This window comes from Gopherus evgoodei, chromosome 3 (genome assembly GCF_007399415.2).
Source record: "Gopherus evgoodei ecotype Sinaloan lineage chromosome 3, rGopEvg1_v1.p, whole genome shotgun sequence".
Taxonomy (NCBI): domain Eukaryota; kingdom Metazoa; phylum Chordata; order Testudines; family Testudinidae; genus Gopherus; species Gopherus evgoodei.
In genome coordinates, this window is record NC_044324.1 from 93,400,964 (window position 1) to 93,425,281 (window position 24,318).

The 24,318-nt window shown below is 43.3% G+C and overlaps 1 protein-coding gene across 3 annotated transcripts in view; it reads left to right on the top strand.

The window, feature by feature from the left end:
- Positions 1–3,241: 3,241 nt before the first annotated feature.
- The window catches only part of CEP57L1 (centrosomal protein 57 like 1), a 35,415-nt gene continuing 14,338 nt past the window's right edge, over positions 3,242–24,318 (top strand). For 2 of the 3 annotated variants that reach the window (XR_003999558.1, XM_030556078.1), the window contains exons 1-4: positions 3,242–3,325; positions 11,866–12,010; positions 15,025–15,204; positions 18,337–18,458. Coding sequence is in view for 2 of the 3 variants with exons in the window: in XM_030556078.1 (XP_030411938.1) it covers positions 11,869–12,010; positions 15,025–15,204; positions 18,337–18,458 (444 nt within the window). In the remaining variant the exon portion in view is untranslated. Of the gene's footprint in view, positions 3,326–9,787; positions 10,122–11,865; positions 12,011–15,024; positions 15,205–18,336; positions 18,459–24,318 lie in introns of those variants that run through there. The other variant, XM_030556079.1, reaches the window with a different exon arrangement.

Consider the following 24,318-nt stretch of genomic DNA (forward strand, 5'->3'; position numbering starts at 1 on the left):
AAAATAAGGTAGTGTTACTGAGCTATGCATTTTTACTGATCACTATCTATCTGTATGTCCCCAAAAATAGAGCAATATGGGCCACCCTCTAATCCGGGGGTCAGCAACCTTTCAGAAGTGGTGTGCTGTGTTTTCATTTATTCATTCTAATTTAAGGTTTTACGTGCCAGTAATACATTTTAACCCTTTTCAGAAGGTCTCTTTCTATAAGTCTATAATATATAACTAAACTATTGTTGTATGTAAAGTAAATAAGGTTTCAGAATGTTTAAGACGTTTAATTTAAAATTAAATTAAAGCGGTGGCCAGGACCCAGGCAATGTGAGTGCCACTGAAAATCAGCTCACATGCCACCTTCGGCACCTGTGCCATAGGTTGCCTACCCCTGCTCTAATCAGAGATTGACAATACACTTTTGGATCACTGTGACCCAAAAAGTGAACTAGACTTTTACTGGAAATCTGACCTTGTTCCACTAGCAGTGCTGAAACTCCACCAGTGCTAGTGCAGATGAGGCACCAGTGTTCTTACCACTCAGTCATCTAATCCCTACTCAGTGCAGGGCAAGATGAGTTGTGGTAAAATCTCTGTTGGCCTCCTGACTCCTGCAGAGAAGCAATGGAAGCAAACTCCCCAAAGAGCAAGTCCAAACAGGGTTAGAGGTTGATATTGCGAATATCTGAGGTGGGGTTGAAAGAAGTTTAGTTTTATCTACATTAGGAGATTAGCCGCTAGTTGAGGAGCATGTGTTGCTAGCAAAGGGACAGTTAGCTAATACGGGACACAGGTAGGAACCGGGGCTGCTCTACACAAGAGAAATGCTAGGGAGTTGAAGAAGCTGGGAAGACACAAGGAAGAAAGGAGAGCAGCAGAATATGGACCCTAGATTTCAGAAAAGCAGACTTTGACTCCCTCAGGGAACTGATGGGCAGGATCCCCTTGGAGAATAACATGAGGGGCAAAGGAGTCCAGGAGAGCTGGCTGTATTTTAAAGAATCCTTACTGAGGTTGCAGAAACAAACCATCCCAATGTGTAAAAAGAATAGTAAATATGGCAGGCAACAAGTTTGCTTGACAGTGAAATCCTTGCTGATCTTAAACACACACAAAAAAAAGCTTACAAGAAGTGGAAGATTGATTGTAAATGACCAGGGAGGAGTATAAAGATATTGCTCAGGCATGCAGGAGTGAAATCAGGAAGGCCACATCACACTTGGAGTTGCAGCTAGCAAGAGATGTTAAGAGTAACAAGAACATTTTTTTCAGGTATGTTAGCAACAAGAAGAAAGTCAAGGAAAGTGTGGGCCCCTTACTGAATGAAGGAGGCAACCTAGTGACAGAGGATGTGGAAGAAGCTAATGTACTCAATGCTTTTTTTGCTTCTGTCTTCACGAACAAGGACAACTCCCAGACTGCTGCACTGGGCAACACAGTATGTGGAAGAGGTGACCAGCCCTCTGTGGAGAAAGAAGTGGTTCAGCACTATTTAGAAAAGCTGGATGAGCACAAATCCATGGGGCTGGATGTGCTGCATCTGGGGGTGCTAAAGGAGTTCGCGGATGTGATTGCAGAGCCACTGACCATTATCTTTGAAAACTCCTGGGATTGGGGAAGGTCCTGGATGACTGGAAAAAGGCTAAAGTCGTGCCCATCTTTAGAAAAGGGAAGAAGGAAGATCCAGAGAACTACAGGTCAGTCAGCCTCACCTCAGTCTCTGGAAAAATCATGAAGCAGATCTGCAAGGAATCATTTCTGAAGCACTTAGAGGAGGGGAAAGTGATCAGGAACAGTCAGCATGGATTCACCAAGGGCAAGTCATGCCTGACTAATGTAATTGCCTTCGATGAGGAGATAACTGGCTCTATGAATGAGGGAAAGCAGTGGATATGTTATTCCTTGATTTTAGCAAAGATTTTGATATGGTCTCCCACGGTATTCTTGCCAGCAAGTTAAAGAAGTATGGGCTGGATGAATGGACTATAAGGTGGATAGAAAGCTGGCTAGATTGTTGGGCTCAACAGGTAGTGATCAATGGCTTGATATCTAGTTGGCAGCTGGTTTCAAGCAGAGTGCTCCCAGAGTCGGTCCTGGGGCCTGTTTTCTTCAGTATCTTCATTAATGATCTGGAGGATGGCACGGACTGGACTCGCAGCAAGTTTGCAGATGACACTAAACTGGGAGGAGTGGAAGATACGCTGGAGGGTAAGGATAGGATACAGTGGGACCTAAAGAAATTAGAGGATTGGGCCAAAAGAAACCTGATGAGGTTCAACAAGGACAAGTGCAGAGTTCTGCACTTAGGATGGAAGAATCCCATGCACTCTTACAAACTAAGGAGGGACCGAATGGCTAGGCAGCAGTTCTGCAGAAAAGGACTTAGGGGTTACAGTGGACATGAAGCTGGATGTGAATCAACAGTGTGCCCTTGCTGTCAAGAAGGCTAATGGCATTTTGAGCTGGATAAGTAGGGGCATTGCTCGCAGATGGGGGGATGTGTTCATTCCCCTCTATTTGACATTGGTGAGGTCTCATCTGGAGTACTGTGTCCAGTTTTGGGCCACACACTACAGGAAGGATGTGGAAGAATTGGAAAGAGTCCAGGGGAGGGCAACAAAAATGATTAGGGAGCTGGAGCACATGATTTATGAGGAGAGGCTGAGGGAACTGGGATTATTTAATCTGCAGAAGAGAAGAAAGAGGGGGTAGCTGATAGCTGCTTTCAACTACCTGAAAAGAGGGTTCCAAAGAGGATGGACCTAGACTGTTCTCAGTGGTACCGGATGACAGAACAGGGAGTAATGGTTTCAAGTTGCAGTGGGGGAGGTTTGGGCTGGATATTAGGGAAAACTTTTTCACTAGGAGGGTGGTGGAATCTCCTTCCTTGGAGTTTTTTAATCATACTTGACAAAGCCTTGGCTGGGACGATTTAGTTGGGGATTTGTCCTGCTTTGAGCAGGTGGTTGAACTAGATGACCTCTTGAGGTCACTTCCAACCCTGATATTCTATGAACCCTTGATACTGGAAAAGGGTATGACTAGCTCTGCTCTAAGCAGGGCTAGAGGGCACCACTGACAATGTCCCTGGGGCTCTGCTTCCAGCTAGTGGGGTTGGGAGCCTCGCTGGACGGAAGAAGCCCCAGCAGCCTCCTAGAGCTGCATGCCAGTCACTGAGCGAGCTGAAGGGCGGGCCCGGCCTGCCTCCCTGGGCGCGGCTCTGAGAGCGGGAGGGAAGGCGGCACATTTAAAGCTGGGTCCGGGCAACGAGCAGCCCCTGCCTGCAACAGCAGCAGCGAGTCTAGCGCCGGCCAGGAGGCAGCAGGAGCAGGTAACGCGGCGCTGCGGGAAGGTTGGTCCCTGTCACCCCTTTCTGCTCTCTCCCGGCTCATGCTGCCTTTCCCCTCAGCTCGGGGCCCCCGCGCAATGCGCCTGCGGTAGCTGCCGCCCGCTCTCTAGCGCCGGGTGCCCGGGCCTCGCTCTCGCACCCTCCCCAGGGGCTCGGGCAGGTGGATCTCGGGACTAGCAGCGGGAGAGCCAAGGCCCCGCGCTGCGCTTCGCCTGCGTCTACGGGCGCTCGGGCCTCAGCTGCGTTAGGAGACCCTGCGGCTGGTGGCGTCCAACCTCCCCGCTCCCAGTCTCAGCGGCGCGTCTCCGCCGCGGTTCGAGTTAGTGAGGCGGGGAAAGGAGCCTCCCAAAGAGGAGGGGAGCTGCCTGGAAGAAATGGACGCGGGTGGTAGAGCGGGTCATCCGGCTGCTGCTAACGGCCTCCGCGTACAAACGCGGGAGCTTGGCTTGGCGCGTTGTTTTTGTACTGCAGGTGTGGGGAAGGGACCTGGAGACCTCGCTGACGGAGGTGAGCAGCGTCTCTCTCCCTCTCCTGGCTTCAGGAGCTAACCGCTCAAACAACAAGTCGGTTAAAGCGTGCCCCGCAAAGGGAAAAATGGGTTGTGGTCGTATATGATCTATTTAGATGGCCTGAAAGGTTGCTTCGAACCCCGCCCTGGCTTGGTTTGGGTTGTCTTTTATCTTCTAGAAATGTCATGAATGTCACGTCGGGGTGGTGGGATTGTTCTTTCTTTTGGGGAATTTCCTAGACATTCTTTGAAGCGGTGGAGGTGACTGCATCTTTTAAAACAGCCTCTCATATTTCAATTGAATAGTTGTAAACAGACTATAAAAATTGGATTGAGTAAACAATTATTTCCTCTCTTAATTAACTGGGTTTCAGTTGCTTGATACCTGTGCCTCCCTTATGTATTCATAATTAAGTTAAAACACACAAACTAATTTTCCACCATTGTTTAGTTGTATTACAAATACAAAGCTTTCCCCCCGACACCCCCCCCCCCATGAGGCATCATCATTGTGCTAGGCCCTGTAAAACTTATAATTAGAAGGAGTTGTGTGCCTACATAATGAGAGAGGCTAAGGGACGGGGGGGGGGGGGAAAGAAAGAAAGTATCCCCAACTAGAAGGTCACATATTTTGTAGCTTCAGTCCAAGTGCACTGGATGGACCAGAGGTTCCTTGTATCCCTCCTCATGTGCCATTTGTACCACTTTCCCATCTCCCCTTACAAGAACTTCCTGCAACCATCTATGCTAGAGAGGTTGTGTGCACCCCATCCAATAGCCCCATTCCTCATCCCACTGGTTGTGTGCCCCTCCATTCTCCCTTGCCATATGCCAAGGTCCTCTGTTCTGCCCCTTTATGCACAGGGTCTGTGGGCCATGAAGTTTTTGCCACTTCAGTTATACTGGTATAGTTAAAGTAGCAAACCTCCCTAGTGCATATGAAGTTAAACAGTACAAAAATTCTAGCTGGGAAGAAAAATTAGCTAGAACAGTAAAGGCACCTTTTAGAATGGTATAACTATGTCCTCGCTAAGGTGTAACTATTGCTAGAAATTACACTCCTCACCAACAGTTATACTGGTGTGTAAGAATGTTTTCAGGACTACCAACCAGGCCTGTGATGAGATCCCTGGGGTACAACCTGGAACTGGGATACCATTGTGCCCCCTTAATGCTCCAGCCTGCTGTGTCTCTCTCAAAGCTTTGCTACCACTCAGCACAACAGAATGTAGGGTGGCAGACCAAGCTAAATTAAATAAATGTTCTCTGAGCCACTCACAAATCACACAGAGAAAGGCACCAACCAATTCTCGCCAGCTCTGCACTGCCGGAATATACTGTCTTTTGTCACGTCAGAAGCCTGACCAGTGTAAGTTTATTAACCAGTCTGCCCCTCCCTCAATGTGGAGAGGACACACACTAGCCTTTGTAATCTGAGCTGAGATTTCCCAAGCACTTCAAGCAAAACACACTGTTTTAGGTGAAATATAACACAGATTTATTAACTACAGAAAGATTATAAGTGGCAGGCACAAAAGGTCAGAGATAGTTACCAAAGAAAACAAAAGATAGGCACACTGTTTAACTCTTAAACCGTATTATAATAGCCAGTATTTGGATCAAGCCAAGCAGTTTTTCTCACTCCACTGGATGTTGCAGATAGCCTGTGTACTAAAAACTATAACCTTTCCCTTCAAGCATGGGACCAGTCTCCTTAGTTCAGGTCTTCCTCTTCCCAGCATTCTTGTTGCTTCCAATATAGGTAGGGGAGAAGACAGATAAAAGCATGATGCCATTGTCCTCTATTCTATTTTATATCCTCAGTCCGTGTGCCTGGAAAACACTAGCCCAGACATGTCCTGGTGGACTTTGCTGAGTCAGAGTTGAGCAATCCCCCATTGTGTGATTCTTGCAAGGCCCTCTTACAGCATTGTAAATCCCTTGATTACAGCTCCCCTGCTGATTAATGGTTATTTAACACCGTCCTGGGAATGGGTCACCTTCTTTGTCACTGGAGACCTAGCAGTGGAGACTCTCTAACAACATATTTCAGTAACAACTATACAGCAAAATCTCATAACTTCATACTTACTAACAATGTACATATTTTGACAGAACAATGGGTTTCAGAAGATCATGACTTTTCATGTATCATCTTATATGGCATGCTTTGTATGAAATATCATAATTACATGATGGGGGTTCAGGGTGTTGCTTTGAGGTACGGTGTGCCACACTGGTGTGTAAGTTTGTTTTCAGGACACCAACCAGGTCCATAGGCTAGTTTACAAACCCAGCAAAGCTAACAACCACTACTTGCTGTAGCAGACAAAACCACTGCTAACTCCAGTGTTCAGATCCAAGTAACAGGTTTATATCAGTAGCGGTACAAAGTACCACACCCGTGTGACCTGCCAGTGATCTGACTTAGTACATACAGACAAGGCTGTACACAAACAAAGGCTAAGACTTACGTTTCAGTATGCTTTTATTCCCAAATTGACACCATATTTTTATCAACACCCTCTCCTCTGATTTGCTACATAACATTATTACTACTAATTCTATGACCAAACACAAGATTCTGTATTACACCCTAAATTTATAACTTGATTATCTACTTATTAACAATAAGAAAACTATTAATCTTAATATTTGACAGGGACTTTCTTTCTTTACCCTGATCATATTTGGTGGGGTCATCACAACCTCTCATTGTTTCTTCATCCTTGTTGTTTACCTAAATATCAACGACATTTCAAGAAGTGAAATAACAGGTACTTAGCCAAAAAGTTGTCTTGCACTCCTTTCCAAAAGTGGGTTATTCAAAAGTCCTTACGTGGCATAACTTTTCTAGTGTAGACTAGCATTTAGGGTATGTCTGCACCCAGTAGTGTAGCTGGGGAAGGAGCAGCCATTCCCCCTGAGCACATTCCCCAAAAGTGGCACCTTTTAAACTCACTCACAAAAAAAGCGCCATCCACTGTGGCGCGGTCTTTGGCGGCGGGACTTTCACTTGCTCCATGGGGCTTCGGCAGCATTTTGGTGACGGGTCCTTCAGTGCCACTGAAAACACCCGGAGCTAGTGAAGGGCCCATTGCCAAAGACCCAGAGTGCCGCCCCATCAGTAAAAGCGCTGCAGAACGCAGGGCTGAGGAGGAAGGGACTGGAAGGAGTGTCTTTTTCCCTTTAAGAGAGCCCTGCCTCCTCACCCACGTCCAGTCCCTGAACCAATAGGCGCGGCCCGGAGGGGAAGGTGGGAGAATGTGAACCCCTCACAGTGCCGCCAGCTGCGTCTTATTAGGACAGGGCCTCGCGCATGTGCGAAGTCCTCCGGCCAGCCAGGAGGGGGCTCTGAGTGGTTTACCTCAGCAGCAGCTGCAGAGCCAAGGTGGGGGGAGGCGCAGGGACCCCAGGACCTGCCCGCCTCATTTGGGCAGCGGCGGGAGCAGAGCCGGAGCCAGCCAGCCCTGTGCGCAGCCTGCAGGGAGCAGCGGCGGGAAGGCCCAGGGGTCTGGCCCAGGGGCTCCCCTGGCAAGGTTTGAGCGCCAGGAGGGAGGGGCCAGCCGGGAATGCATGTGTTGCTGGCGCGGGGGGATGATGCGGAGCGAGTGAAGGTCCCGCTGCTGAGGTGCCACCGAAGACCCGGGTGAGTACAAGCGCTGCAGCGGGTGGTGCCTTTTTTTTATTTTCTGATCGTTCCCCTTGTTCCCTCCACTTGGCTGCGCCACTGTCTACACCTACCTTGGATTTATGCTGTGGCGATCGATCCACCAGGGGTCAATTTAGCGGGTCTAGTGAAGACCCGCTAAATAAATCGCTCTCCAATCTACTCCAATACTCCACCGGAATGAGACGTGTAAGGTAAGTCGACAGGAGAGTTTTTCCCATCGACCCAGTACAGTGTATTCCCCACAATAAGTCGACCTAAGCTATATCGACTCCAGCTACGTTATTTAAGTCGACTTAGCCCTGTAGTGTAGACCTGCCCTCAGTGTTGGACAGAGACTTCATGCAAATAATGTAGGGTAAAAGTGGAAAAAATGGAACAGATCATACCTGAGTTTACGCTGGGTACTTACTTATTTCCTGATAAATATTTCTTGTCACATTGGGCTGAATACAGTAGGTTTCCTGGAGTGTCATTTGTTGATGGTTTGGGCTTTAGTCAGATGTCTGCATGTAACTGAGTAGTTAGATACGCATATAGAGAATGATTAATTGTCCATTATAAGCTATGGTACATTCCTGAAAAGAAAGCAATTTGAGTGTTAAACTAATCACCCTACAAATATTAAACAAACTAAATATAAATATTTAGTATAAAATAATATTCATGGCATAGAAAGGCCTCCCAACAACAGCAGGGAGAATTCACTGATGGGGGTTGTGGGGACATAAGATATCCTTTTCAAAACTTAAACTACCATTTAAAAACAAAGTTTATAGCCATGATGTTGCAAAGGTAACATTAAATAGCTGTAAAAGCAGCAAAGAATCCTGTGGCACCTTATAGACTAACAGATGTTTTGGAGCATGAGCTTTTGTGGGTGAATACCTACTTCGTCAGATGCATGTAGTGGAAATTTCCAGGGGCAGGTATATATATGCAGGCAAGCTAGAGATAATGAGGTAGTTCAATCAGGGAGGATGAGGCCCTGTTCTAGCAGTTGAGGTGTGAAAACCAAGGGAGGAGAAACTGGTTTTGTAATTGGCAAGCCATTCACAGTCTTTGTTTAATGCTCCAAAACATCTGTTAGTCTATAAAGTGCCACAGGATTCTTTGCTGCTTTTACAGATCCAGACTAACACGGCTACCCCTCTGATATTAAATAGCTGATTTGAATTGTGGGACTTGAACCAGAGGTTTTCCACATTCTGGGTGAGTACCTTTACTACTGGGCTAATAGTTATGAGGGAGGTCATCTCTTCTTCATCCCAGCTTCCTGCATGAAACACCTGAGGCACCTAACTCCAAGAGAGGATTCACAGCTGAGAATCACAAGCAGAGATATGCAGTGGGGATTTGGGCATTTTTGTCTGTGAGAGGGGTGGGGCTTAAGACACACCTCTGTCATCAGCATCTTCCATTGGCTAAGTTAGGCAGCTCTCTACACATGCTATCTTTTTTGGATCATATTCTAATATGCCTGTCTCTCTTCATTTGTTGTATAGAGAGCCTAGGAGCCTAACTTAGGCTTTGTGGATTGCATTGTTGTTCCTGTGACTTTTTTCTTGGTGCCTGAAAGTAAGGTGTTGTGATGCTGAATGTGAATCTAAGCACCTGGTAAATTGTTCAATTACCGAATTATATCAATTGGGTATTAAACTCCTATAAACTGGAAAGAAAGGATCATGATATAATGTAATGAAAGCTTACTTTTGTGTTCCTGTACTTCCTGCCCCATGCAAGTAGCATTATCTACTGTATTTTATCCTCTGCTGCTTAGTAATCAAGATTGCATATGGTCTTCTGTCCTGGTGAAGAAGGTTTTCTCATCAGTAAGAGCTACTGTGGCAGGGTTCAATTTAGATACGGTAGCTTGTAATCTATAGTAGATATGATGTAGCAGTGTTCTGTATGACAGCCTAGAATACAGTGGTTGTCAGTAGCAATAAAACGGCATTGGAATGTTATGGGTTGAAGTACTGTCCAGGAAAGTACTCGATTTTGAACAAATTATTTGTTCACTAAAACTAGTTAACGAAAGTTGTCAGAGTGGACTGACAGTTTGGCTGTGTTCCAGGTCTTAGGGAAACCTCTATGAGCCCTAATTCATCTGAAGAGTTACCTGTGAGAGTGTCTTGAAATCATATATGTACTTACCAGCAGATTTCTGAGCTTGATAGCATCTATTTAATAGCAATTTAGAACATGAGGACAGTATCCGACCAAGAATCTCCAATTTTATGAGTAGCTTGAAGATGCTGCATACCAAGATGTTTTAAATACCCTCTGAAACATGAACACTGACCGCTTTTTCTGGAAAAAAAAATTTCTGTTTTGAATATCTTTTTCAAATTGACTCTCTTCTGGGATCTAACTTTATTTAGGTAGATGCTGCAGTTTGTTCTTGTTGTGGGTTGCTGCTGTTTCCTGTTAGATGGTTCCTTTTGTGACTCCACCAAATGAGTGGTGTAAATTATTTTGTCTAAACCGAAACCACATTGATGCTGTGTTGAGTAGACTTTGGAATTGATGCTGGAAGTGGTACAGCAAATAATCTTCCATGGCAGACAATACTCTTTCTGCAACTCCGGGAAGAAAAGGTGAGTCTGCTGCAGTATTTTAATCTGCTGTATGATACCACAGTTTTACTGTATTACTGGGCCTGGAAGTAAGTGTCTTTTCTGTAAGGAGAATTGTCTTCCACTGAGCTGTGATGGTATGATTTAACATTTGCCTACTTCAGTATTGTATTCACTTTTTTTGAGTTTAATTATTTAGGTTTGTTAAAGAGATCTTGCACATGTCTGATGTGTTGTGATAAAAGCTGTCATCTTCTGTGGCTATTATAACTTTTGAAGTACAGCAGAGAACCAAGTTCCTGGGACCCAAGTTAAAACCAAAGAGGTTGAATCTGAAATAAGAAATTCTGCATAAGGCCTAGGAAATTCACAAATTAAGTTGTGAATAATAGTAAAGAAAAATAATAAGGAATGTGAATAAAAATGGGGCTTAAGCATTTGGGTGACTTTGAGATAATATGGAGTCCAGAATGGATGGCTAGTAACTGTTATGTTACAGGGATTGTCTACAGACTCTCCAAACAATCCATGGTTACAATAGCAGGGCAGTTTTATGAATTCATCATTCAAATGATATTGCAGTAAGACTGAATAGAGGTGAACTTGAGCTGCAAAGTTCTGTTTGAGAGTTTTGATGTTAGACCTATCTATACCCATCAGATATATTTAAATCACCATAAGAAATGGTTGGGTTAAGAAACCATGAAACAACTGACAAATATAGTCTTAAAACTTGTTTCTAATTTGTCTTGAGCATCAAGGTCAAATTAGAAGTAAGGTAATGCAGTAAGTAAAATATTGTTTATACATGATCAATAATCCGAGATGTCTGAAAAACACTAAGAAGTGCATTTCTTTTATGTTCTTCTTGTCACATTTTTCCTCCATTTGGGTGGAATACATAACAAATATTCAAGCATTGAATATTTAATTTCTAATATAAATATCTGACTGGAACTTGAATTAGTTATCCTGGAATGAACATTTTTGGCTGAGCTCTGAGGGTCAACTTTCCTAAATCACCTAGTCCAAACTTCATTGTCTGTATCTCAAATACAGTTAAACTGTCTTATTTTAGGCAGAGTAAACATGCCCTTGAAAATCTGCTTCTGAGAAAATGTGGAAGGGGGGACTCTTTACTAGGTTGTATTAATGGGAATATAGCATATTTAAATAAAGAAAAGGAAGGCTCTTTTTTGCTTGGCCATTATTAGGTTTCAGCTGTATTCAGTTTTGGACTCCACATGTTTATTTAAAAACACCTACATTGGTGCATTCAGTGGTTGAGGGTGGGGTAAAGTATATGTGGGGAAAAGGGCATGCGCATTCTACATTAAAAAATAAGATATAACTGTCCTGTAAATATATGAGAGTGTTAGGAAAGTGGTCCATTATTCCCTGGTCAAAAAGTTAAATGTTTCCTCCTTGCTTTCTAAACACATTTTATTCTGTTTTTTTTTTTTTTTTTTTAAGACTGTTTTTGGTAATAAAACAAGATGCCAAGGGAATCTGTAGCATTTCTCTCATTGGTGATACAGATAGATATAGATATCTTTAAGGCATTTGTTGGGAGCTGTTTCAGCTACAGTATTCTTGACACAGTGTAGGGGGAAGGACCAGCTGGCTTGCTCAGTGTTCTTTCCAACCCAATTGATTTAATTTGATACAAACTTTTGTCCAATGCCCTGTCTTGAACTAGTTGTCAGTGCTATAATAATAGTCCATTTAGGAAACAATGGCATTATGTACATCTTTCCTTCTACAGACCATGGGTTCTGAATCAAAGCAAAGTTTCATAGGAAGCTTTCTGCAGCCTCCAGATAGAATGTTTGTTCCTACCTTTGGTCAGAGCAAGTCAAAGAAGGTAACAGCTACCACTGGTGACATGCTTCCTGCCTCAAACAGCCAAGGTAAAGCCACAAAAAATAAGTGTTTTTGTTTTTTTTTAAACTCTGTTAAGCAAATTGCCTTGTTTGTTCTACTTGTGATTGTTAGTCATTTAGATCATTGGTCTGGAGGCTTGTGTGGAGAGTGAGTAGTATCCCCACACTTGGGGCTGTATCATAGTAGCTGGTTGCCACCTCTGCTAACTTTGGCTGTAAAATCTGTTTTGCTTGAAAATTGGAGATGTCCTCTGAAGGCAAAGGAAAATGCTGCTGTAGAGTTTGAAGTTCATCACTTTCTTTTAGGCATTACTTTGATTTGAAACTTTTGATTTTTGTGTGACATTGTTTGCTTCCCTCTAGCTTTAAACTTTCTGTATAAGAAGATCCCTTGAAAACTCGATAAGAAAATGCAGTGTAAAGAACCAAAGTTATAAACTACTTTTGTTATGGATAGTTTTGAGCCCAGTTTTGTTCCCATTGCTGTTAATGTGAATTATTTGTTGTTAATTTTGGTGGGAGCAACATTGGGTACTATATGTATGTAAACATGTTTCTTTCCAGTGTGGCTTATTCATAAGAAGAACCTAAGGCTCCATGTGTAGTTGACTCTAACAGAGTTCTTACGCAAGCTTCCACTAGTTGAGAGTGTGTTTGTTTTTTTTTTTTATTTTATTTTATTTATTTATTTTTTTAAACTATCAGACTACAGGTTCTGGGGCTTAGGCTTCAGGTACACTGGAACAGTGCCTGGTACACCTAGGGGAAGATCTAAGGTGGCTTTTTACCACATTTCTACCTTCCAGCCTTTGATCTTGGGGATAGTATTGCTCCAAGTTTAAGGCCCCTGTGCATTAGGGGCAGGGCCGGCTTCAGCTTTTTTGCCACCCCAAGCAGCGAAGTGAAGAGAAAAGGAGAAGGAGGGAAAGATAAAGCTGATAGGTGGCACTTCGGTGGCAGCTCAGTTGTACCGCTTCATTCTTTGGTGGCGGTTCCTTCGCTCCCTCTCTTCCTCTTCGGTGGCACTTTGGTGGCAGCTCAAAGAGGAAGAGAGGGACTGAGGGATCTGCCGCCAAATTCCCGCTGAAGACCTGGACGTGCCACCCCTTTCCATTGGCCGCCCCAAGCACCTGCTTCCTTCGCTGGTGCCTGGAGCCAGCCCTGATTAGGGACATTGTGCCAGCTGGGGGTCACTGCAACATGATCCAGCCAACCACTGTGCTCTGAGAAAAATGGGGGTAGCTGGCAGGGAGAGGGAGAACATTATTTCCCCCTCACCAAGAGAATCCTCTGTCTGTGTATGGGAATCCTTAAGGCGGGGTTGGCAACCTTTAGGAAGTGGTGTGCTGAGTCTTCATTTATTCACTGTAATGTAAGGTTTCGCGTGCCAGTAATACATTTTAACATTTTGATAAGGTCTCTTTTTTTATAAGTTTATAATATATAACTAAACTATTGTTGTATGTAAAGTAAATAAGGCTTTTAAAATGTTTAAGAAGTTTCATTTTAAAATTAAATTAAAATGCAGAGTCTCCTGGACTGGTGGCTAGGACCCAGGCTGTGTGAGTGCCACTGAAAATCAGCTTGAGTGCTGCCTTCGGCACGCATGCCATAGGTTGCTTACCCCTGCCTTAATGCTCGTGTGTGCTATTGGAATGTCACAGAGTCCTTAATTTCTGTCAGTATCTGGCCCTTTCACAGTAGGTGCGAGACTATGGAGAGGCAATAGCATCTTGATAGTAAAAGCTGCAGCTGTGGTGATACTTCATCATAAACATTTGAAAGGACAGTTTTAACCACACATTATGTTAGGGAACAAATACTTTTTTGAAACGTAAAAATGGTTCCTCCTTGACATTTTTCCAAAGTGTGTAACTTTCCCTTCAATCTGTCCAAAACAGTCACATGATGCCACAATAAGTGAATCCTAAATAGATGTTGAGTTTGACTCATTCAAGAAGCTTTTTTTCAAGGGCAAAAATGGCAATTTCTTGAATTTTAAGCTATTGTTTGACAGTAGACGCAGTTCTTTGTCAATAAAGCAGATATTGGGGAGAAAAAAGGGCAACAGAGAATATCTGTTGGCACTCAAACTAGCTCAAACTGTCTTTCAGAAGTGAGAGAAAAATCTAGGATCTGTTAAAATGTGCTCCTGTTTCCTGCCATCCCTATGAAAATGCCCCTTCAACCTAGAAGGAATGTGCAGATTTTGAGATTGGGTCACTGAAGAGCAGAGCATAAATAAAGTGCAAAGGTTACACAGAAAATACAACTGAGCCAGAAACAACACTTAATTTCTAATCTCAATAGCAAACCTATGTTTTATCCAGCAGATCACTCTGCCTCTGATGCAAATCTCTGTATTTAGGCTAGTTGTAAAACTGGGCAAACAATGCTTACCCCTTTCTGCAAAGTTCTCTGGAATCTGGAAATTAAAAAGTATTACTCACTCTTCTCCAGGAGGCATTGCAAGTTAAGCATTGGCTGTTTAACTTAGAGACCTAGCTTCTAGTCTTTAGTCTGATATTTAATTTGCTACAACTTGCTGGCACTCCTTACTAGCATTTGGAGTGAAGATGGCCATTCATGTATACACAGCACAGTGTCACCTAGCTATGTGCAAAATGTGTTTGTTTTTATCAGGTGTATGTTGAATGTTCTAGGTCTCCGTAGGACCCACTGTTAACTTTTCCAGTGGGTGCTGTGGCTCTTCTAATAATTTGGTGATTTATTTATCACATGTATGCTTTATTTTTTTTTTAAATGGTCTTTTCTACTCCATTTAAAAAGGAAAATGGAGTATATGGCTTTAAAAACACATACACCACTTGGGGAAGCAAAACAATTTGTTTCAAATATCATTAAGGTTGTTATGTAAAAAGCATACTGTCATTTAATAAGCCTTATTGGTTTTTAAACATTTCTGTTTGTTTTCTGGGTATCAATACAATTTTTTTAATGACTAACACTATAATGCAATGCAGTAAAACTTTTTTTTTTTTAAATCCACTATAAAGACTTAACTTGTAATTGTTCACCAGCTCTGATGTCAGCCCTCAAAACTCTTCAAGAAAAGATCCGTCGTCTAGAGTTGGAGAGGTCGCAGGCTGAAGATAACCTGAGCTGCCTTTCCATTGAGGCTGCCCAGTATAAAAAGACCTTGCAGCTTGAAACAAATGTGAAAGATATAGCACATGAGGAATTGATACAACAGAAAAAAGGTCTCTCCAATGGTGATAATTAGAGTTGCAGACGTGTCATACTTTTAAAATAATAAATCCTGGAGTGGTAACAATAAATGTAGTAAATGTCATGGCTTTAGGAGGAAATAGTGCGTAATGTCATAAGTGTGTCATTTAAAATGTAGGGGAGGGATTTTACGTGGGTGTTGGGTCCTGACCTTGAGGGGAAAGAGGCCTGGGGGGTGGGAGTGTTGTGAAGTGAATCCACCTTGCACTCACCTCACAGCAATGGCTCCTATCCCACAGGGCTAGCCCGGCTCCCTGCTATAGACTGCAGGCAGGGTCCACATCCTGTGATGACCCTACCCTACCCTACCCTTCCTGGCACGGCTGGATTGCCTGTCCCAAGCTGGGCTGTAGAAGCATAAGTGGTCTGGTCGTGACCCAGGTGCCCCCCTTCTCCCCGCAGCTCCACAGCCTTTGAAACCCTGGACACAAAGAAAAGTCATGGTATTTATGATGACATTGTTACTACTTTGACAAACCTGTCACTGTACTAATAATAGAATCGTTAATACAGCTCTTAGTTCTCTCAACTGAAGGAGTACTCCTTTTTTTTTTTAATTTTATTTTATTTTATTATTATTTTTTTTTTGATGAGCTGCTATTGAATACAGTCCTATCCAATCATCATCAATTTGTTGGGTTTTTTAAATAAAAATTAACCAAATATTGCCTTACCAATTATAGAAGATCAGGGTTGGAAGAAACCTCAGGAGATAATTTAGTCCAACCCCCTGCTCAAAGCAGGACCAACCCCAACTAAATCATCACAGCCAAGGCTTTGTCGAGATGGGCCTTAAAAACCTCTAAGGATGGAGATTCCACCACTCTCCAGATAACCCATTCCAGTGCTTCACCACCCTCCTGGTGAAACAGTTTTCCTAATATCCAGCCTAGACCTCCCCCACTACAATTTGAGACCATTGCTCCTTGTTCTGTCATCTGCCACCACTGAGAAAAGCCTAGCTCCATCCTCTTTGGAACCCCACTTCAGGTAGTTGAAGGCTGCTATCAAATCCCCCCTCACTCTTTTCTCTTCTGCAGACTAAATAATCCCAGTTCCCTCAGCCTCTCCTCATAAGGCATGTGCCCTAGCCACCAGTCATTTTTGTTGCACTGCACTGGACTCTCTCCAATTTGTCCACATCCTTTCTGTAGTAGGGGGACCAAAACTGTTCATAATACTCCAGGTGTGGCCTCACCAGTGCTGAATAGAGGGGAATAATCACTTCCCTCGATCTGCTGGCAATGCTCCTACTAATGCAGCCCAATATGCTGTTGACCTTCTTGGCAACAAGGGAACACTGAGTCATATCCAGCTTCTCGTCCATTGTAATCCCCAGGTCCTTTTCGGCAGAACTGCCGCTTAGCCAGTCGGTCTCCAGCGTGTAGCAGTGCCTGGGATTCTTCACTTGACCTTGTTGAACCTCATCAGATTTCTTTTGGCCCAATCCTCCAATTTGTCTAGATTACTCTGGACCCTCCAGCATATCTACTTCTCCCCCCAGCTTAGTGTCATCTGCGAACTTGCTGAGGGTGCAATCCATCCCATCATCCAGATCATTAATGAAGATGTTGAACAAATCTGGCCCTAGCACTGACCCCTGGAGCACTCCACTTGATACCGGCTGCCAGCTAGACATCAAGCCATTGATCGCTACTCTTTGAGTCTGACAATCTAGCCAGCTTTCTATCCACCTTGTAGTCCATTCATCCAATCCATACTTTTTTAACTTGTTGGCAAGAATACTGTGGGAAACCATATGAAAAGCTTTGCTAAAGTCAAAGTATATCACATCCACCGCTTTCCCCATATCCAACGAGCCAGCTATCTCATCATAAAAGGCAATCAGATTGATCAGGCATGACTTGCCCTTGGTGAATCCATGTTGACTGTTTCTAATCACCTTCCTCTCCTCTAAGTCCTTCAAAATAGATTCCTTGAGGACCTGCTCCATGATTTTTCTAGGGACTTAGGTGAGGCTGACCGGTCTGTAGTTCCCCAGATTCTCCTTCTTCCCTTTTTTGAACATGGACACTAATATTTGCCTTTTTCTAATCGTCCAGGACCTCCCCCGATCGCCAGGAGTTTCAAAGATAATGGCCAAAGGCTCTGCAATCACATCAGCCAACTCCCTCAGCACCCTTGGATGCATTACATCTGGTCCCATGGACTCGTGCATGCCCAACTTTTCTAAATAGTCTTTAACCTGTTCTTTCATCACTGAGGGCTGCTCACCTCCTCTCCATACTGTGCTGCCCAGTGCAGCAGTCTGGGAGCTGACCTTGTCTGTGAAGACCGAGGCAAAAAAAGCATCTGCACTCTCCTTTCCTTTCTTCTTTTTGTCAGGACCCTGAACTTGACTATCTGGTCACTCTGCCCAGGTTGCGACCCACTTCTACTTCCCCTACCAATTCTTCCCTGCTTGTGAGCAGCAGGTCGAGAGGAGCACGCCCTCTAAATTAGTTCCTCCAGCACTTGCATCAGGAAGTTGTCTCCAATACTCTCTTTAAAAACTTCCTGGATTGTCTATGCACTGCTGTATTGCTCTCCCAGCAGATGTCAGGGTAGTGAGTGAAGTCCCCCATGAGCACCAGGGCCTGTGATCTGGAAACTTGTGCTAGCGGTCTGAAGAAAGCCTCGTCGACCTCATCCCCTTGGTCTTTTCAGGTTGGTGCTAAATAAACCGGCTTTAGGTACTGGATGTAGTTCTTTCTATGAGAAGTATAGCTATTTCACATGAGACCGTGCGGGCTTCAGGCCCTCAAAACAAGGAGTAGCCCCTCAATCAGTCTTTGCTTGCTGAGGTTGGCTGGATGAGATGTCCATTGGTGGCATTCCTAAAAGAACCAGGACGTCCCTACAGCTCAGAATGGTACAGAGGGGGCAGGAGGGAGCCATATTTGATTAGGTTTATACTGATGTAAATGTTGAGTAACTCCTGTGAAGACAATAGTAACACAGATAAGGGTCTGGGCCAGGAAACCCATCCTGAGTCTTGCATATGTTAAAATACTCCCTGTTAATCCAGCCCAAGACCGTAGGGTGAGGGAAAAGCTAAATGTTACTGAAAACTACTGTTTTACACTGTTTGTCTCTCTCCACAGATGTTAGTGTGCAGTTAAGTGCAGCACAATCCCGCTGCTCCCTACTGGAGAAACAGCTGGATTACATGAGGAAAATTGTTTTCAATGCAGAGCTAGAAAAGAATATGGTTCTAGAGCAACAGGTGAAGTATTTAGTATCATAAATGAAACAATAAGAGCACAAAACTATAAAAATGGTAAGATTGTACTTTCTGCATATCACATCTCCCCAGTTCTGCTCGGATTGGTAATGACCAAAAGTGATGATCATCTGACAGCTATTAAGAGAATTATACAAAATGGCTTGCTAGTGTTGGAGTGTTTTTCATAGCTTCTAGGACTGGAAGGGACCTTGAGAGGTCATAGAGTCCAGTCCCCTGCCCTCATGGTTCCTAATAAGCTGTCATGTTCCTGTGTCAGGTGTGGCTTTTCCAGAGAAAGCTCTGTAGCCAAGAGACACACCAGATGTGTTCATTATAAGACCCTTTAATGCTCTGGCAGGTATGGCTGAGGTTTGTTAAAATAACGTATTTTATACACAGTGCCACCTAGTGGCTGTACAGTATAATACAGTTTAGCATTCCATTATATCTCCCCTTGTAAGTTCTATATTTACACTATCACACTGTCTTTAAATTTCAGTATATATTGGTTTAAGTATCTCTGAATCATACTGGTTTTCTAATTACACAACCCAGACTTGTAACAACTTGGTTATCTGGCTGTCCATTAGTTGCAATGACTGGTTTTGGTTGGTCTAGAGTCCTCATTGTCATCGTCATCTTGTTCTGCACCTGCTAGCTGTTCCTTCTGAGGAGCAAACTGTAGATGTCAATAGTTTTTGATCAAGTCTCCACTGGCAGTCTTGATCACATATGATCTGGGTGCTGAATTCTTTTTCTTTATGACAACTGGAGTTGTCCATCCTTTTTCTCTATAAGAACAGCCATACAGGGTCAAACCAATGGTTCATCTAGCCCAGTATTCTGTCTTCAGACATTGGCCAATGCCAGGTGCCCCAGAGAGAATGAATAGAACAGGTAATCAAGTGATCCATCCTCTGTTGCCCATTCTCAGCTTCTGGCAAACAGAGGCTAGGGACACCATCCTGGCTAACAGCCATTGATGACGTATCCTCCATGAACTTATCTAGTTTTTTTGTTTGCTTGTTTGTTTTTTATTTAACCCTGTCAGTCTTGGCCTTCGCAACATCCTCTGGCAAGGATTTCCACAGGTTGACTGCATTGTGTGAGGAAAAAATACTTCCTTTTGTTTGTTTTAAACCTGCTGCCTATTTTCATTTGGTGACCCCTAGTTCATGTGTTAAGAGGAGGAGTAAATAACACTTCCCTATTTATTTTCTCCACACTAGTCATGATTTTATAGACCTCTATCATATTCCCCCTTGGTCATCTCTTTCCCAGGCTGAAAAGTCCCAGTCTTATTAGTCTCTCCTCATAAGGAAGACATTTCATAACCCTAATAATTTTTGATGCCCTTTTCTGAATCTTTTCCAATTCTAATATATCTTTTTTGAGATGGGGCGACCACATCTGCACGAGTATACAAGATGTGGGCGTACCGTGGATTTATGTAGAGGCTGGAGCTGGCAGCTCTCCAACGGACATAATTCAGTTATAAAAGTGTTCCTAGGCTCTCTTTGCCATTGTATCCAATTTGACTGTTTTCATAACTAGCCACTTGGGAGATATTCTTTCCCAAACTTGGAACAGTAGGTCTGAGCTGTTTTTCCATCAGCCATTATGTTGGACCATATCCAGTAGCTGCTATGGGTGTTGATCTGTAACCCAGAAGAGCAAGAATTTCTTGGCTGTCTGTATACCTCTCTTGGCTTCTGTCATAAACAGATAGCTAAGGGTTAATGTCTCTTTCACCTGTAAAGCGTTAACAAACAGTGACCTTCAACACCTGACCAGAGGACCAATCAGGAGACAAGATACTTTCAAATCTTGTGTGGAGGGAAGCCTTTGTGTGGGTTTTTGGGTTTGGCTTTGTTCTCTCTGGGTCCTGGACGGGACTAGAGGTGCAACCAGGTTTCTGCCAATCTCCCTGCTACAGTCTCTTATCTATTCAGAATTGTGAGTAAGAAAAAAAGGCGGTTATTGTATTTTAATTTGTTTTTTTTCTTATTTGCATATGTGTACTTGCTGAAAGTAGCTTAAATTGTGTTTCTGCTGGAGAAAGTTTCTTTCTATTGTTTATAAGTTGAAAGACCCTGCAACTTTTTACCATCTAAATTGCAGAGATATACCTTTTATTTTTTTCTTTCTTTTTATTAAAAATTTTGCTTTTAAGACCTGTTTGATTTTTCTCTCCTAGTTAAGGCTCAAAGGAACTGAGTCTGTATTACCAGGGAATTGGTGGGGAGAAGGGAAAGAGAGCAGGGAGGGAAAGGTAAATTTCCTCTTTGTGTTAGATTCACGGAACTTGAATCTGTATTGCCTCTGGGAGAAGGGGGGAGAGAAACTTCATCTCTCTGTGTTGTGTTTCAAGGAATTGAATCACGGTGGTCTCCTAGTGTACCCAGGGCGGGAAAGAGCTGGGAGGAAAGAAAGGAGTGGGGAGGGAAATGGATTATTCCCCTTTGTTGTGAGACTCAAGGAATCTGGGTCTTGGGGTCCCCAGGGAAGTTTTGGGGGGGACCAGAGGGTATCAGGCCCTAGAAATTCCTGATTGGTGGCAGCGCTACAGACTCTAAGCTAGTAATTAAGCTTAGAGGACTTTATGCTAGTACCCATATCCTGGACGCTAAGGTCCAGATTTGGGAATTATACTATGACAGCTTCTCCATTCATTTGCGAGTAATGTGGGCTGCTAGTAATATGCTCAAAATCATTTCGTTCAGAATGAGTTAAATTATGTTGCAGGGAATTGTGGTCCATTGTCCATCACAAGTTGTTCTGGAGTGAGCAAAAGTGATAATACTGCAATATGTTATATCTTTCAAGTACGTTATTTCTATATACCTGAGAATATACCTCTGCTTCAGTGGGTCACAACTGAGAATACCAAGTGCAGGACAAAGTGCTGAGAAATAGGGCAGAAATACCCCAGAACTGATGGTATTCTTCCATAAGATATACCAAACCAACAACAAAAGTAAACTTCTGTCTCACCACACTGGCTAACAAGAAATCAGAACTGCAGCCTCCTTAGGTATTCCAGTCTCTGTTTCAATTCCCAGACACTAGACTTAATGATGAGTGGTTATTTAAAACCAGTTTAATCAACCACAGGGTTCTACTGATCCCAAACTACCAGCCACATACATAGATCAGTATATAACTTAGCTCTTACCCAATAATCACGCTGTTGCCAATCCTTTAGTACCTAATATTTAAAGGTTGGCTTATAAGGAAAAAAAAAAAGAGTTAAAATTGGTTAAAGGAATCAAATGTATGCAATAATTGCAAAATTCTTGGATCAGGTTTGAAGCAGTGATGGCATAAACTGCTGGCTTGTTAGGTCTCTGATTGCTTCCAAAAGATTGGAAGGTCCTCAGTCCCTTGATTAGAGTTCTCCCATTAGTAGACATCCATAGTCCAGTGATTAGAGCAGGAAAGAGGCAAAATAGAGGGATTTCCAGGCATTTTACAGTTTCTCCCATGTGGCAGGTCTGCTCTCAGTACAGCCAATGGAAAAGTTCAGGCATAAGATGGAGTTCAGTGTCACATGAACTGGTTACATGCCCTTGCGCGCTTTGAGTCATAGCAGGGGCCATTACCCACATCCACAGGAAAGCCCATCAGATGGGGATAAACTTCTTCCATGGCCCATTGTGCTTGTTGATAGGCCATCAACTTGAATAGTCCATTCACAATGTGCTGGCTAGACTGGATGTAAACTATCTTGTTGATGTTAACAGGAGCAAACACATTTTAAATACAGGTATACAGTCAATATTCATAACTTCAAATATGAAAACAATACATGCATACAAATAGGATAATTGTATTCAAACAACTTTTCCATTGACACCTTATGTGACATACTTTGCACAAGATTTGTTGCATTTGTATAACCGTGGTAGCAACAAAGATCTACATCAGGGGTCCCCAATGCGGCGCCTGCCGGGGTGTCTAAGTGTGCCTGCGTACTGGCCAGTGGACGAGCATCTGCTGAAATGGCGCTGACAAGCAGCATCATCCAGAGGTGTCGCCGCCAAAATGCTGCTGATTTTCGGCGGCATTTTGGCAGTGATATCTCTGGATGACGCTGCTTGTTGGCGGCAACACCTATTGACATTGCCGCTTGGCGGCATTTCAGCGGATGCTGGTCCGCCGCCACGGTCCTCCGTGCCTCGTCATCTGGCACCTGCCAGACAAAAAAGGTTGGGGACCGCTGATCTGCATAGTCCTATTTTAATCCTATAGCATCACAATAGACCATAGTGACCAGTTGTCCTCTGAGTTTGCATAAATCTGCTGCTTGTTTCTTCCAAGGCCTCTCTGATAGGGGTGATGTTACTAAAGGTTCTTTGTATTGTGTTGGTCTGTTAGATCTGCAGTGTTCACATAAAATAACTTTATTTTTCACATCCGTGCTAATGCCTGGCCACAAAGCTGACTGGCATTTAATTAATCATTAAACTTCACCCATGAAGGACATTAAGATTTTCTTCTCTTCTTTCATTTGGAATTAATATGAAATGGCCTTTCCTTTGGGGTGCATGGACTATAAAGTCATGAGTAGTCTCTTGTCATTTCCTTAGTGTTTGTTCTTAAGGTACTTAGTCCAGGTGACCCTAAAGTAATTTAGAATTTGCTGAAGTTGCATGTCTGTTGAGGTTGCTTATTGTAACTGATGTAGTGTGCTCTGACACTGGTCTGTATGCATCCACAGCTTTCACGTATGCCTTTACATTATCTTCCAGCTCATGCATAGCTGAGTGCAATGCTGGGCTCTGTGATAGAGTGTCTGCTACTACCAGATTTTTCCCAGGAACATATTTAGCAATTGGGTTAACCTTATCACGCCAGGCCTCTTCCATTGATGAGGGTTACAAGCAGTTTATGATCTATTAGCATAAACAAATTCAATCCACACAGATATGTTTAATAAAACTCATGCCCATACATTTGTCAGGTACTCCTTTTCAATCCGTGCATATCGTTTTTCTGTTCAGTGAGAGTGTGAGAACAAGATACAACTGGCTTCCACTCATGTTGTTGCAAAAATACACCTAGGCCATAGCTGCTTGCATCCTCACTGACCGTTGTAGGTTTGTTCACATTTTAGTACTTGAGAACAGGAGCCACTGAGATAATTTCTTTGACCTTTTTAGAGGCAAAGTCTTGATTTGGCCACGATAGCTAAGATGTGTTGGACTTTAATAGTTCATTCTGTGGTTTTGTCACTGTAGAAAGGTCCTGTAGGTATCGACTAAGGTAATTTACCATCCCCAGTATACGTCTCAGTTCTGGTGTGTTAGTTGGTGCATTGCTTGAATTGCTTTTGCTCTCTCAGGACTAGGAGTGATTCCATTTTTGTTTGTCTATCCCAAAGCCCTTGATTTGAGATAGGTGATAAACACATTTTTTCCCTTTGTTTAGCTTCAGTCCAGGCTCACTGACTAGGCTTAGGACTTTTGTTATATTTTTCCATTGAAGATCCATATAGGAGTTGTAGCTAACAGTTCTGCCATTTTCTTTGGAAAATTTCAAGTGTATTGGTAATACCAAAACGTAATCTTCACAAGCAAAAGCTCCCAAAGGGTGTGATAAATGTAGTCAGTTGGTCACTTTCTTGGACTAAAGGAATTTGCCAGTTTCGGCTCGAGGCATCGAGCTCGGAGGTTACTATAGCTCCTTTCACTTCCGGGAGGAAGTCATCTAGTGTTGGGAGGATATATTTTTCTCCCATAGCTTCATTAAGTCTTTTAAGATCCATGCAGACCCATATTTTTCAATTTTTCTTTGTTACTGCTATCATTAGGGCGTACTAGGCTGTTGGATCAGAGATTTTCTCAGTGTGCTAATCCCT